The 17261-nt window shown below is 36.0% G+C and overlaps 1 protein-coding gene across 4 annotated transcripts in view; it reads right to left on the reverse strand.

The window, feature by feature from the left end:
* Positions 1–17261, reverse strand: part of Pcdh9 (protocadherin 9) — a 939572-nt gene that overhangs the window by 567521 nt on the left and 354790 nt on the right. For 2 of the 4 annotated variants that reach the window (XM_051160898.1, XM_051160896.1), the window contains exon 3: positions 11612–11713. The exons of the other annotated variants lie outside the window; for them this stretch is intronic. In XM_051160898.1, the coding sequence (XP_051016855.1) occupies positions 11612–11713 (102 nt within the window). The remainder of the gene's footprint in view (positions 1–11611; positions 11714–17261) is intronic. 4 annotated transcript variants of the gene reach the window in all.

The following is a 17261-nucleotide window of genomic DNA, read 5'->3' on the forward strand; positions in this document are numbered from 1 at the left end:
TTGACATTTGCTTGCAAAATCACTTTTTATGTGCTTGTAAGGTGGAATCATTATGTTACTCTTATATCAAAAATCCTTGGATGCGAGCAAGTTTTATGCTACCAGTTTCTAGTATCCTTACCTAGGTTAGGCTAACCCAACTTCTTTCCTTACGTTATGCTATGAAACCACTTCATTGTATGAATTATTAATATATGTGCCATGAACAAAACAGTAATGTAGTAAATGCAGTAAAACCATCTGTGAAGCTTTTGTTTTGATTGTTTGAATTCACACAATACCCTTGAACAATTAGGAGTATAGTTTTCGTACCAAGATAGGAAAGATGTTTTCCTCAAGGCTGTCAATACAAATAGGAAAAACACTAAGATTTTTAACATGTATATATTGTATATATGTGGAATAATATAAACATATGTGTAAAGAATAAAAATAAATAAATTTTAAAAAGAAAATAATGTAGGCATTGATTAATACAGATTGTTTTCTTGCTAGTAAGAGTGATAAATGAAAACTCTGCTGGCGTGGGAAAATATACTATGCTGGCATGTTTCAAGGCTGAATACAGCGATTAAACATCATTCTAATATTTAAAAAAAAAGAGTATAGTTTCCTATTGTGACTATGGCTGTGTTTACCCAATTTTGGTGTTTGTGGTTATAAACTAATCACCTAACATCATTCTCCCCGTTTTCCCTTCTGTAAAGTAAGAATAATTATTGTACCAAGTGAATGAAATTATAGTCAGAATTAAAAATCAAATATTTCAACAATAAAGAAAAAATTCTTTTCTTTCATATACCTGAAAGACTGATGCATGTTCAAAATTGTAAACAAGCATTTATAACAGTTTACTTGACTCCATTTTAAGCCAGCAGTGCATGCAATTATAGCATGTTTTGCATTCAGTGATAGATTGGAAGAATTAATGTAATGAATACAAAATACTAAGAGTAGTGTCTGGGAACAAAATATCTCAATAGCTGATATTAGCATTTCTCTATAAGTATGCAATACTGATAGCGTGATAGGCTAAGGATGATAATTTCATTATTCTGGAAGCACCACTAGACACACAGTGTAGGTTTTACTTTGTATCAAGTGCCATAATATAAATTTAATGACTCAAAGCATATTAATTACCATTAATTAGGCAAAATGTGACATGAACAACTTATTATATGGATGACTTTTAAGTTTATTAATGTAAATAAATAAATAAAACTTAAATTCTGAAAATATAAGATATGTTGTAGGTTATAGCCACATTTACTTATTAGATATTAAAAATGATAAACACATGATTAATTACCTTTCAGAGACTAATCATTAAAACAAACCACTTTATTAACTGACATGAGTAATGAGTATTTATAATGAATATATATTCCCAAGTAATCTTTTTAGAACCCTCAATATAACATACCTTTTCCTTCATGTTTCATAAGAAATACCAGATCTTAGGAATCAAAGATGGCAGCAAGCAGTGTAGACCGTGTTTAGAAGCTCCAGTAAAGAATTCAGGGATTTGCTTGGAATTCTGAACCAGGAACACTGAGGTCTCCACACCAGTGCAGCAGGAGTGCTCCACCGTTCGAAGGGACCAGGATGCAGAGGACCTGCATGCCCCTGCACACGGGAGGATGGTGGATTTCTCTGATGGGAGTAGCAGTGGCGGAGCCTGGGGTTTGAAGCTGGGAGCCCTCCGGCAGAGGTGATTGGTGTGGTAGCCAGTGGGAGTTGCTGTGGGAGAAGGGATTCTGAGCAGGATTTGGGCCACACTGGGCAGTTTGGGCTCCATGACCCAAACTCTACTTGGCACATGGCTTGTGCCCTGAGACCCAAACTGGACTTTGTTCACAGTTTGGGCCCAGAGTCCCTGGCTGAGCTCAGTGTGCAGATTGAGACCAGAGTCCCTAGCTCAGTTCCACGGGCGGATCAGGCACTGAGACTCTAGCTGAGATGGGCACATGCTTTGTGCACAGAGTCCCTAGGTGAGCTTGGTGCACAGTCTTGGCACTGAAACTCTGGACTCTGCATGCAGTTTGGGCCCACAGTCCCTAGCTGAGCTCGGGGTGTGGATTGGGCCTAGAGTCCCTAGCTGAACTCGGCAGGCGGTTCGGGCCCTGAGAACCTAGCTGAGCTGGGCACGTGGTTTGGGCCCAAAGTCCCTGGGTGGACTTGGTGGGCAGTCCCAGGCCTGAGACTCTGGCTGGACTTGGCAGGAAGTTTGGTTCCAGAGACTCTAGCTAAACTTGGCGAGGTCACTGTGTGATTTGGGCCCAAGACTCTGGTTGGACTCAGCGCTAACTGGACTAAGTGATTGGATTAGGCCCAGAGACTGGTTTGGGTTCAGTGACCAGTTTGAGTCCAGAGACATGAACTGGACTCAGTGTGTGGACAGTTTGGACCCTGTGGCACTAACCTGGACTATGCAAGCGGTCTGGGTCCTGAAACACTACCAGGGACCACAGACCAGCAGAGCATCAAAACTCTGGGACTAAGGAATTCACAGGGAGACAGGGAGTAGAGTGGCCATCAGACCACCTCTGCCCAACCTGCTTCAGTCTCTGGAGAACTCTGGTGCTACAAGGGGACCCAGAAGGCTGTGGACACTTTGGTTTGACACAATGCACATTCACAGACCCAGGACAATTACAGGACCCATAAAAGCTAGAAGGGCCTGGACAGAGATCCTGCAAACCCTAAGAGACCACAGATGCCAGGCCAGACTACTTTACCCAGCAAAACTATCAATAACCATTGACGGAGAAAAGAATATATTCCATGACAAAAACAAATTCAAACAGTACCTATCCACAAAACCAACTTTAAAGGAGGTACTAGAAGGAAAACTCCACCCCAAAGGGGCAAGCTACAACCAAAACTACACAGGAAATAGATAAGTACACCATGGCAAAAAACAACCACACAAATGCTCTACTGGAAACAACATCAAAATTGAGACCTTTAATAGTCCCTGGTCATTAATATCTCTCAACATCAATGGTCTCAATTCTCCAATAAAAAGACACACACTAACTGAATGGATTCATAAACAAGATCCAACATTCTCTGCATTCAAGAAACACATCTTACCCATAAAGATAGACATTACCTCAGGGTAAAATGCTGGAAAAATATTCCAAGCAAATGGTTACAAGAAGCAAGCAGGCATAACCATTTTGATATCTAACAAAATAGACTTTCAACCAAAATTTAAAAAAAAAGGATGAGGGAGGACACTTCATACTCATTAAAAGTAAAGTCAACCAAGATGACATCACAACTTTGAACATTTATCCTCCCAATACAAAGGCATCCATATTGGTAAAAGATCTATTAACAAAGCTTAAACCATATATTGATCCCCACACAATAATAGTAGGAGACTTCAGCACCCCACTCTCACTGGAAGATAGGTCATTGAAACAGAAACTAAGCAGAGAAATAACATCATTAACCAATGCCATGAATCAAATGGATCTAACAGATATCTGTAGAATCTTTCACCCAAACAAAAAGAATTATACCTGCTTCTCAGCACCCAATGGAACCTTCTCTAATATTGATCACATAGTAGGTCACAAAGCAAGCCTCAACAGATACAAGAGGATTGAAATAATACCTTGTATCCTATCAGATCACCATAATCTTAGGCTGTATTTCAACAACAACAGAAATAACAAAAAGCCTAAACATACATGGAAACCAAACAACTCTCTGCTTAATGACGCTTGGGTCAGGGAAGAAGTAAAGAAGGAAATTAAGGACTTTCTGAAATTCAATGAAAATGAAGGAACAACATACCCAAATTTGTGGGATATTTTGAAAGCAGGTATAAGAGGAAAATTCACAGCACTAAGTGCCTTTAAAAAGAAATTGGAAACATCCCACATAAGCAACCTAACGACAGAGCTGGAAGCCCTAGGAAAAAAAAAAGAAGCAGAAACACCCAAGAGTAGTAGACGTTTGGAAATAATCAATTCAGGTCTGAAATTAATAAATTAGAAACAAAGAAAACAGTCCAAAGAATCAACAAAACCAAGAGCTGGTTCTCTGAGAAAATCAACAAGATAGACAAACTGTTAGCCAAACTAACTAAAAAGCAGAGAGACAGTATCCATATCAACAAAATCAGAAATGAAAAGGGAGACATAACAACAGCTGCTGAAGAAATACAAAGAATCATAATATCCTACTGTGAAGGCATATATGCCACAAAATTTGAAAATCTAAGGGAAATGGATGATTTTCTTGATCAATTCCACTTGCCAAAATTGAGTGAAGAACAGATAAACAAGCTAAATAGTCCCATTTCCCCTACAGAAATAGAAGCAATCACTGATAATCTCCCAACCAAAAAAAGTCCAGGTCTAGATAGTTGCAGTGCAGAATTCTACCAGACCTTCAAGGCTGTCCTAATACCGATCTTCTTCCAGCTACTCCTTACATAGAACTGTATGAAACATTACCAAATTCAACCTATGAGACCATAGTCACATTGATACATAAACCTCACAAAGACTCAACAAAGAAAGAGAATTTCAGACCAATTTCTCTTATAAACATTGATGCAAAAATACTCAACAAAATACTTGCAAAAGGAATACAAGAACACATCAAAGATATAATTCACTATGAATAGGAAGGCTTCATTCCAGGTATGCAGGGATGGTTTAATATATGGAAATCCATCAATGTAATCCACCATATAAACAAACTGAGTATAAAAAAACCACATGATCATCTCCTTAGATGCAGAGAAAGCATTTGATAAAACCCAACACCCATTCATGTTTAGTTTAGGAGAGATCAGGGATACAAGGCACATACCTCAACATAATAAAGGCTATATACAGCAAGCCAGAAGCCAAAATCAAATTAAATGGTGAGATACTCAAGCAAATTCCTCTAAAATTGGGAACAAGGCAAGGCTGCCCACTCTCTCCATATCTCTTCAATATAGTACTAGACCAAAGTACTAGCCAGAGCCATAATACAACAAAAAAAGATCAAGGGTATCCAAATAGGAAAGGAGGAAGTCAAATTATCCTTTTTGCAAATGATATGATAGTGTACCTAACTGACCCCCAAAATTCCACCAGAGAACTACTACACCTATAAACACCTTCAGCAAATTGGCAGGATACAAAATTAACTCAAAAAAGTCTGTAGCCTTCTTATACACAAATGACAAGCATGCAGAGGAAGAAATTAGGAAAAACCACACCTTTCATAGTTAGCCACAAGCAATATAAAATATTTAGGAGGTACTCTAACCAAGCAAGTGAAGGACTTTTTGAAAAAATTTTCAAAACTCTGAAGAAAGAGACTGAAGATGACATCAGAAGATGGAATGATCCTCCTGCTCATGGATCCAGAGAATTAACATAGTAAAAATGACCATCTTACCAAAAGCAATCTACAGATTCAATGCAATCCTTATCAAAATACCTACACAATTTATTTTAAAGACATTGAAAGTTCAATTCTCCACTTCACATGGAAAAATAAAAAACCCAGAATAGCTAAAACAATCTTGTAAAATAAAAGGTGCTGCGGAGGAATCTCCATACCTGATCTCAAGCTGTACTATAAAGCAACAGTAATTAAAACAGCATGGTACTGGCACAGCAACAGGTTGCTTGATCAGTGGAATTGAATCAAAGACTCAGATATGAACCAACACACATATGTTTACTTTATTTTTTACAAAGAAGCCAAATCTATTCAATGGAAAAAGAATAACATCTTCAACAAATGGTGCTGGTCTAACTGGATGTCTACATGTAAAAAAATGCAATTGGACCATATTTGTCACCACGCACAAAACTCAAATCCAAGTGGATTAAACACCTCAAAATAAAAACAGAGACAGTAAATCAGTTAGAAGAAAAAGTGGGGAAGAGCCTGGAAGACATTGGCACAGGAGACAACGTCCTGAACAGAACACCAACAGCCCAGGCCTTAAGGTCAACAAATAATAAATGGGACCTCATGAGGCTGAGAAGCTTCTGTAAGGCAGGAGACACTGTCAACAGAACAAAGTGACAGCCTACAGACTGGGAAAAAAATCTTCAACAACCCTACATCTGACAAAGGTCTAATATCCAAAATATATAAAGAACTCAAGAAGTTAAACACCACCAAATCCAAATAACTCAACTGAGAAATGGGGCTTGGAGCTAAACAGAAAATTCTCAACAAAGGAATATCAAATGGCTGAGAAACACCTAAAGAAATGCTCAACCTCCTTAGTCATCAGGGAAATGCAAGTCAAAACAACTCTGAATTCCATCTTACAACCATCAGAATGGCTAAGATCAAAAATTCAAGTGACACCACATGCTGGCAAGGATGTGGAGAGAGAGGAACACTCCTTCATTGCTCATGGGAATGCAAACTAGTACAGCTATTTTGGAAATCCGTCTGGCACTATCTCAGAAAACTGGGAATAGGGCTTCCTCAAAACCCAGCTATTCCACTCCTTGGAATATACCCAGAAGATGCTCCAGCACACAACAAGAAAATTGCTCAACCGTGTTCATAGCAGCTTTATCCATAATAGCCAGATCATGGAAACAGCCTTAGTGTCCCTCAGTAGAAGAATGGATAAAGAAACTGTGGTACATTTACACTATGGAATATTACTCAGCTATTAAAAACAAGGAATTCTCAAAATGTGAACAAATGGATTGAACTAGAAACGACCATAATGAGTGAGTTCACCCAGAAGCAGAAAGAATCAAATGGTATATACTCACTTATATCTGCACACAAGCCCTAGTTGCATGTCCCATGAAAGTCTTCACTTACCAGGAAAGTGAGATAGAGGGGAGGACATCCTATTGGGACTCTAAGTGAGAGAATCATGGCAAAATAGGATCCAGAGGGTCCTAGAAACCTAGAAGAAGAACATTATAATGGGAAGATCTGGGCCCAGGGGTCTTGTTCAAACTATGGCACCAGCCATGGACAATACGTGCAGTACACTGTAAACCCCTACCCAGATCTAGCCAATTTACAGGACATTCTCCAAAATTGAGTGGAGAGTGGGGTCTGACTTTCACCGGAACTCTGGTTCCCCATATTTGACCATGTCCCCTGGATAGGGAGGCCTGGTGGCACCCAGAAGAAGGATAGCAGGCTATCAAGAAGGGACTTGATACCCTATGACCATATAGAGGGGGAGGAGGTCCCCCTCAGTCACAGTCACAGGGGAGGGGAGTAAGGGGAAAATGGTAGGGAGGAATGAGAGGATAGAAGGGATGAGATAACCATTGAGATGTAATATGAATAAATTAATAAAATATAAAAAAAGAAATACCAGATCTTAAACTTTTGTTTTTAATAAAATACGCATTTAAAGAAATTTATGTTATGTTATTCATTTGATAATTACACACATTGTATTTTCATCAAGTCATGCTTTCTCTTTCAGCTGCCAGGAGATAAACATACCTTTCTGCATACACAAATACATGTATTCTGTATATATTCTTTAAAAAGTAAATTAAAAAGGAAAATAAAAATCTATGTGCCAAACAAACCACTGGGAAAATTTTCCTTGTTTCTGCCACAGACAGAATTCTGCCTAAAAATGGGCAAGTTTGGATGCAGGCAGAGTTGATGGCTGCAGTGAGAGAGGATATGCTTAGTCCTACTGCAACATTAGATGCTAGGGTGGGCAGGTACACTTTGGAGGCCTCCCCTTCTCTGAGAAAAAGGAGAGAATGTAATTCTTGAAGGAGTCATGAGAATGGGACTTGGAGGATATGGTGAAGGGAGTTGGGATAAGGTTGTATAGTGATGAATGAAAGAAAGAAAGAAGAGAGAATGAAGGAAAGAAGGAAGAAAGGAAGGAAAAAAGGAAGACACGTTGTGTTATTATTGTTAGTAATTAGGGAGTGATTGGATTGTCCTGAATATTAAAAAAATTATACAAAGTGATTATAAAAATGAAAGAGATATTCAGAACAGGTTGACTTTAAAATTTTAAAGTCAATTAGGCTTAGAGAAATTCACACACATAAGCACACACACACACTCACATACACGCATGCATGCACACGCTCAAATATATGTGTATATGTGTGCATGTATATTAAAGTAAGTTTGAGAAAATAGATTCTAAGTACTTAGACTTTTTCCATACAGTTATGTTCATTTATTTACTTGATATATTTAAAATGTTAATATTCAACAACATTGATATATAACAAAAAATTATTTAAAATAATTAAATTTAAGGATTATGAATTGAAATATATTTAATGCTGATAACAATCTTGGATTAAATGTATATTTATGGTGGCATCTCTATCTCACACACATACAAACACATATATGCATAGGTAGATATGATTTTTAAAACAGAGTTTAATGCATATGCTTGAGAGGGATCAAGCAAAAGATGTTTAGAGTTCTATATAACTGAAACGCTTTATGGTTCCCTGTGATCTTTTAACTTTAAGAACAAATCTGGATCATTTCAATTACTTTTTGTTTGCTGCATGTAGAACTTTAGCAGTAAACACTTGACTGCTTCCTGAATCTTGGTGCTGGATCAGTGAAACCTAATACTGAGAAAATTCCAACATCCCCATCACTAGGTCTGCGTTGGGTAGAGCCACTTGAACAGTTCCTGTGCCAAGGTGGGAATTCATCTGGCATTTCCCATGGCTAATTGCAATGCTTCTGTCTCCTGAGTTCACCTCAGCAATAGATCAGCCATAACCATGTGAGCCTTAGTCTTTTCCTACTAATTTTATGGCCTTTGTGGACTGTGGCTTCAGAGTTTGTTACAGGCTGGCAACAGTGTTAACCACAAATTGGACATAGTAGATGATAATTGTTCTACCCACCTTGATTCTATTTAGGCTGGGTAATATTCTGTAGAGTCTAACTACAGGATGCTAACTATGGATGAAGGATCTAAATGTATCACTGTCCCAGAGAGAAAATGATAATTTCATTCCAGTCTTTCTGTGAGTTTTCCTGTTGCTTTCTGAATGATGTACTGCTTGGATTGATGGATTGTTATAGGTGAAGAATTTTATTTGTAGAGTGGAATTTGCCTAATGTTTTCTTATTCTTCTTAAATTAAAGTATTTGTGTTGATACTCGGCTAAGTGGTAAAATAAACGTGTTACTGTTGGGCGTGTCTGATCAATTGCTTCTTATATCAACCTTTTTAAACACAAGCAGCAAGCAAGACAAGTCACTATTACATTACTGTTCTTCTGTATATCTGGCCTGCTTCTAAAAATAAATTGTATAAGCATCATAAAAAATATTTTATGTATTGTATGGATGTAATGCCTGTCAATAAAAAATCTGATGACCTATAGCTTAGACAGAAAATAGGAGATAGGACAATCTGGTAAGCAGAAAGGACTTTGGTATAGAGCTGGACATGCAGGATTTGGCCAGGAAGATGTGAGTGGGACAAATGCATGGTACCTGAACACAGGTAACCAGACACATGGCAGAACTCAGACAAGAGTAAATGACTTAATTAAGATAAAAGGTAATCGAGAATGAGCTTAACTGATAGCCTAGACATTTTTAAGTAATATCTTGTGTTTCACGTATCTTTATTCCAGGAGCTTGGAGCCAGGAAGAAAATCATGAAACAATGCACCAAACTTGGGTTTGATTTACCTGCCTACAGTGAAACAGTAATAACATTCTCATAGTTGACTCCTTCCTACCAAATCTGTGTATAGGTGCTATTCAGTGCTGACCCCATGAGCTCAGAGAAAAACACTACACTGCTTAGGATATATGAAAACACAAAGAGAAACAAAGCCAGCTTTGAAAAACTGCAACAAATACCTAATTCTTCAATGACCACAGGATATCATATAGCAAAAACAAAGTCTCCCAAGTAACCAAGGCTTCACTACATGTAAAAGTAAATAAACAAACAAACAAACAAACAAACAAACAAACAAATAAATAAAGTCCCTTATAAGTGGATATTAGTCCAACATAGATGTCCTCTGAGACTCTCCGGTCAGCAGGGCGTCAGGAAGATGTTGGAACTCACTTCTCAGACTCCAGGTGAGAGTGGTATGGAAGAATGGGAGGATGGAAGGACCCAATACTTAAACTCTTACAAAAATAAGAAGAAATTTTGAATAGAAAGAATTCGGGACTAATGTAACATAAAATATTGCCTTTTCACTTTATGACCTTGACTAACTATTTTTTCCAAAAATAAATTTTAGCTGTTGAAATCCTGTTATCAATCTATGCTGGTACAGGGCCTTTGAGAATGATATATTACATTACAGGGTGATGTTAAAACTGTTGCAAAAAGGAGTCTTATAACAACTGTTTATACTTTTCATAATTAAAGAATTATACTTTTCATAATTAAAAATATTAAATTTGACAAACTACTCACAATTATAAACATTTTACCCATGACTTCCATAGTGTCAGAAAGTAAGTGAAGTGTAAAATATTGCAAAATTATATTCAGGTAATGTAAAACAATTTCTTTAAACTATCCATTCTTTACTATTACATACTGTTGTAATAATACACAACAGTATTGAAGTGTGTGTATGTGTGTGTGTGTGTGTGTGTGTGTGTGTGTGTGATTAATAAAAACAAGGCCTGTATTTGAGAGGTATCTGGATTGGTATGAGAGTATAATTATATTTTAGTTAATTCTTTAGGTATTAAGAAAATGTTTAATTTTTTAAATTACAAATAACACCTATTTCCTCTGCCTTTACTTTTTTTTTTTACAATTTTTATTAAATATTTTAACATATACATTTATATTATTACACATATACACAATAAACTACCTCCAACAAGAAACACAAAACAATCAGGAATTATATATATATATGTTACATTCATAGTGTTTTGGCTATTTGTATTTGGCAATCTTGAATAAAAGTGTTTCCTAAAACACACACAATTACACACACCACACACACACACACACACACACACACACACACACACACAGAATTAAGAAGAAAACTTACTAACTATAGCCAAGCCAAAATGAGATAATGAGTTAGATCTCCTAACATTATATGAAAAAAAAATGCATAAATTTTCTATAATTTGGTGTGGACAAAAAACACCTTTTAAAAACCAACAGCTTTTTATGTTAAAGTCAACCCTAAAGATTAATTAATCAAATGTGGCTTTAAAAGGAAGGAGTTAATAAAATATCTCCCAGTTTAACTATCATATCTTAAGTAAGACTGTCTTTTATACCTTTATGACTATATACCTCTTTGATGAGTTGATACGCATATGCCTTAGCTCAATTAGCTAATAGCATATAGATACCAAAGCAGGTAACTCATTATATTTTTCCAAAATAGCTAAAAATAAAACTTATATTCACTGTTATTAATATTATAAATTCACAGTATTTCTATTATATATTCTATAGACACATTTTTCTAATCTTATTTACTTTCACTGATATCAAAGCACTAGCAGAAAAATCCCAACATTAAAAGAAAATAGGAATACAAAAACATCTGTAATGCTAAGCATGGTCTATTTAAATCTAGAGAAAATGACATCATGTCAGTACTAACTAACACTGACTCTACAAACATATTCATACCTCAGAATGACTTTCTTCATTCACTCGAATGTGGAAACCGGTAGAGCTGAGGCATTTCTGATGTGTGACAGGAATATTGTCACTTTTGCTGTGTGAGTTACACTGAAAGAGATTACCAAATAATTGTGACAAACTACTCTACATGTTGAGTGTCCAAATGAGAGACAAGGCTGTTTGCTGTGAGCCTATGGATGGAATAAACTGATCAAACTAGTCTCAATGCTCATAGATAACATGCATTATTATCTACCATTGCAAAGCAGTAAAAGGTTTCAAAAATAATTTTTACAGAATCTGGAAAGTATGCTATTATTTATTAGTAGTTTAAATATATTAATTCACTTTCCTACTCAAAGAATAAAGTGTCCTTTAAAAATCTAGCTACTCAGCTGGGCAGTGGTGGCACACACCTTTAATGACAGCACTTTGGAAGCAGAGGCAAGCAGATCGCAGCAAGTTCAAGGCCAGCCTGGTTTACAAAGCAAGTCCAGGACAGTCAAGGCTGCACAGAGAGACCCTCTCTTGAAAAACAAAAACTAAAATAAAATAAAAATAAATAAAAAATAAAAATCCAGCTACTCTTAGAACTCTTAGATCAATTTATAGAACTTCATATATTAAATTATAGGTGAGATTTTCATTATAATAATTTTATGATAATGACATCCATATTCCTTAAGGGAAATGTTCACATAAAAACATATCATCATTTATTTCTGCCCTTTCCTTTATTCATATCTACTTCTTTTCCTAGTGAAGGCATGGCTACTTGTAAATATTGCTTTTTGGCAATTTGTTATGCCTAGCAGTATGTTCTCAAGTATTTAATTAAAGACATTATTGTAGGACCAGAAAATAGCCATCTTGAGTCAAAGGCCAGGTGCTAATTATATTTTCACTCTGAGACTAAATTTTTTCCTAAAATTATTTTCATAGAGATATGGTAGATATTGATTTATGTTCAGAATTTTAGATGCACTAAGATTGGAAAGATGTTTTCTTTAAGGCTGCCAAATACAAATAGCCAAAACACTAAAAATGGAACATTTATATAATTATTGATTGTTTTATGGTTCTTCTTGCTGTAGGTAGTTTATTGTATATATGTATAATAATATAAATTTATATGTAAAAATGAAAAATATTTAATAACTACTATTTTCATAATGTGTATAGAATATTTCAGATAACAAGTATATAACTTGTTCTTGTTTTAAATATAAATATATCTATATGACATCTAGAGAGATTTTAAATACAATTGGTCATATGATAAGCTTTTTAGTATGCAAAAATTTAGTTCATTGTTGATATATATTACATATATATCAAATTACATATATAAAGGTTAATATATCATATAAATCAAATTATATATATATATATACATAGATATACATACATTTTTTCATTGAACTCCTTTGAGAACAGTACATGGGTGCCTCAAACCAATGTTGGTTGACATTTTAACAGTGAACCCAACTAATTTTTATGTGAGGTATCTACAGCATTGCATTGCCAATATTAGTTCATCGAATGCTCCTAAAATCAATTATCTGAACATCGTTAACTGTGAAGATCTTTCTTAACAACACCTCCTTTGTTTTCTAAAACAATAAAAATAAAATATCTCTTTAAGAATGTTTTGATAAGCTGTGATGATCCTCAACATTTTAATCAGTTTCTGTACCTAGCCTTCTGCATGTATATTCATACTGATTATTCTACTTTAAACATCTGATGTATTATGCAGTTTTCCCCCAATGAAACATTTCCTAAATCCCTGTGACTCACCAGTTGTTCTTAGTGTGGCAATGTGTTGGATTCCTCTGGAGAATTTTTACAAAACACCAGTCTCATAAACCTGCTTGATAGCAGTTAATTCAAAACTCACATTGCAGTCAGAGACTGGTGTTCCTGAGTTAAGAAGAACATTTAGGAAATGGTGTTGAATTATATCACCCACCCTTTTATGTGCTTGTTTATTCATTTGTTGAGGAGAAAATAACTTACTATGTGCATGCTACCTTTACATTTAAAGAGTCTGTGAAGATATGACATAATTGAGTAAGTGTTGTATGGTAGAGTGTCTTTTGGGTATGTACTGACGGGTGGTATAGCTGGGTCTTGAGGTAGAGCTACTCCTAACTTTTGAGAAACCACCAGATTGATTTCCAAAGCTTGTACTACTACCTGCAATGGAGGAGTGTACCCTTTTCTACCTACCCTTGTCAGTATGTATTATTACTTGAGTTTTTGAACTTAGTCATTATGACTGGTGGAAGATGGAACCTCTGAGTTGTTCTGATTTTGCATTTCTCTGATGACTTGGGACATTGAGCATTTCTATAAGTGCTTCTCGGACATTCAGTACTCCTCTGTTGATAATCCTCTGCTTGCTTAACTATGTTCATAGCAGTTTTATTCCTAATAGCCAGAATCTGGAAACAACCTAGAAGTCCTTCAACTGAAGAATGGATAAATAAACTGTGGAACATTTATATACACATTGGAATAATACTTAGCTCTTTTAAAAAAGGAAATCATAAAATGTGTAGGCAATTGTATAGAGTTACAAGAGATCATCCTGAGTGAGGTAACTCAGACCCAGAAAGACACATATGGTATGTACTCCCTTATAATTTGATTTGAGCCAGTATAGGATAAATATATGACAAGGCACAGACCCAAAAAAAAAATAAGTAACAAGAAAGTTCCAAGGGAGGATACTTAAATCTTACACAGAACGGTAAATATAATAGAGATAGTGGATGAAGAGAAGGAATAAGGTAGGAGAGGTAGTACATAGAGCTATGAGGGTAGACATCAAGACCAGGGACAGTTGGGGGGACACAAAAAGCCTATAAATAAAAGAGAAACTGTGGGCAGAGGCATCTCAGTGACAAGCTGGAGACATAAGTCAGGATATGTTACCAGGGAGATATGAGAGGGACTCTAACAGAGATTCTTAATAGCAGGGACCATAGAGACTGAAGAAAACACCCTCTAACAAGACAAGTCTCTTATAGAAGAAGAGAATCACCAACGGAGGCACAAAAACTTTGATTCAAAATTCTCCCTGCTTACAAGATGTGCAGGGAAAATGATAGAGCACAAAGAGCGAATGTCCAACCAATGCCTGGCCCAACCCAAGACCCAACCCATGGGAGAGACACAGCTCTGACACTTTTAATGACGCTCAGCTATGCTTGCAAACAGGAGCCTAACAGAGTGGTGGTATGTGAGGTTCCACTCAGCAACACCTGGAAACAGGTGCTGAGACCAGGAAGTGATCGGAACTTCTCAAGAAGACCAACAAAATGAACTAACCAGGGTTCAGAGGTTCCTACTGGGATTAAAGCACCAACCAAGGACTTTCTATGCACTGGATCTAGGCCTCATACAAAGAAATACCAAATGGGTAGCTTATGCTTCATGTGGATCCTTCAGTAAGGAGAGTAGAGGTTTTTCTTTCTTGCCAGCTTTTTGATTACTTCTCCCTGGCTGGACTGCTTCGCCAGGCCACAGGGAAAGAGGACACATTCAGTCCTATTATGACTTGACAAGCTGGGTTGGATGGAAAGAGGGGCTCCCCTTTTCTGAGAAATAGGAGAGGGGACATAGGGATAAGGAAGGGAGGGTGGGACTGGGAGGTGAGGAGGAATAGGGCTACGACCAGGATGTAAAGCGAATAAATAAAATAATTAATTAATTAAAAGAAACTCCAAAAAAGAAAGATATTCCATATAATAACTAATGATCTCATTCTGCCACCTAAGTAGACATTAGCTATCATGACTTATAAAGATATTTAATAAAATGAATGCATAAATTTATGAGGAAAAAGACAAGAGCTTTTCTACTTTCGTTTTCTGTTGCTATGGTAAACTATTTACCCAAAATAACTTGAGGAGGAAAGGATTTATTTGACTTATAGGTTATAGTGCATCGCTGAAAGATGCCAGCACAGAAGCTTAAGTCAGGAACTTAATGGCAGACACTGTTGTAGAAACCATAGAGGTATGCCACTTATAGCTTAATTTTTATACCATCTAGAATGACCTGTCCATGAGTGGCATTGTCTGCAGTAGGTTGGGCCTTCTTAAATCAATCATTCATCAAGAAAATGTGCAAAAGACTTGCTCAATTACCAATTGCTATAGACAATTCCTCAATTACTAGTTCTTTTTCTCACATGACTTCATTTTGTATCAAGATGATGAAAACGAAAGAGCCCAGGACCAAAAACAGACCTTTGAGTTGATTCTATGGGGAGAGTTTAGAGAGATGAGCAGGTGAGAGTGCCTTCATTAGTTTGCATGCAAGATATAAGAAACTACAGTAAAAGTTTTGAAGAGATGCATTTTTCCAATTCATGAGAAGTTATAGAAATTCAAATATAAAGAAAATTCAAATGTAAAGAATTTACATTGGATTCAAAAACAGATTCTATAATGACAAGTTACAGAACTGAACTCAGTATAACAAATGATTGGCCAGGATGGGTTTCTTACAGTTGAATGAAGTACTGGAGATGGCCTTTTGTATCCTAGTACACAGTGTAAAAACGACAACCCATAAGCAAAATGAGTTAAGTTGCAACACACTAATTACACAAAGATAAAGCATTCCTTTGCAGTAAGACTGTGTACAAAAGCTTTCTGGAGGAGCCTCCTTTTGTGTAACAGTGTAAGCACCAGAGGGGAATTTCAAAGCATAGCTACTCCCCCCATTTTTTTTTTAATTTATCATTGCTTGGGTGAAAATTTCCTTTGGAAATTATAAATATGGGGATCAAAAGCAATGAAGAAAAGCATCCATACTGTGAACAATGTTTTGAAATAAAATATTATAGTCAAGCAAAAGAAAAAAATCTTGGGGATGAATAATTTAATCAATATGTTCCTTTCATAATTATACGTCAAAAACTGTGGCAGAATACATAAAAATATTCTAAATATTTCAATGTTCCTTCTTCAAAAATGTTCTACTTATTAAATCCAATATGAATTATTGCATTTAAGATTCTAGTTAATATTCATTTGCTAAGTAATATGTATTCTTATAAGATAGATACAGAAATCAAGTGAGATGTCGTGAACTCAATAACAACAATTTTATTAAGTGTAAATCACTGTAACTACATTTGTTTATTATTTTAAAGCCTTTAATGATTCTCCATACCTGTGATTGATAGCCTGTATTTTAATATGTGGATTAAGAATGCTTTTCCAAAACACCCATTGTACTTCCTGTGAAAATGACTATTCACTGCCTATAGAAAAACCTACTCAAACTTGCTACACAAGCAGGTACACTAGCTCTTTCAATTTTGATACCAGTCCTGAGAAAGCACTTCATAGCCATGATATCAAGAGAAAACATTCAATAGTTGAAAAGCAACAAAAGATTTCTAAAAAGTCACATAACCATAAATAGGAGCTAGTTGCTTGGTTTGTTAAAAGGGACTTTATTACTTTCCCCACTTGACTCTACTGTGGCAGGTATGTGCACTCTGTTATTTTGTTCCTCCTACTACCGTCTTACAAAATCAAGATTGTTTGATGAAAATCAATGGCATGGTTATACATCGTTTACAATCACTATAGAGGAACTACCTTTTCATCCTGTGCCATTTTCATCAAATAAT

Source organism: Acomys russatus, chromosome 18 (assembly GCF_903995435.1).
Source record: "Acomys russatus chromosome 18, mAcoRus1.1, whole genome shotgun sequence".
NCBI classification, from domain to species: Eukaryota; Metazoa; Chordata; class Mammalia; order Rodentia; family Muridae; genus Acomys; species Acomys russatus.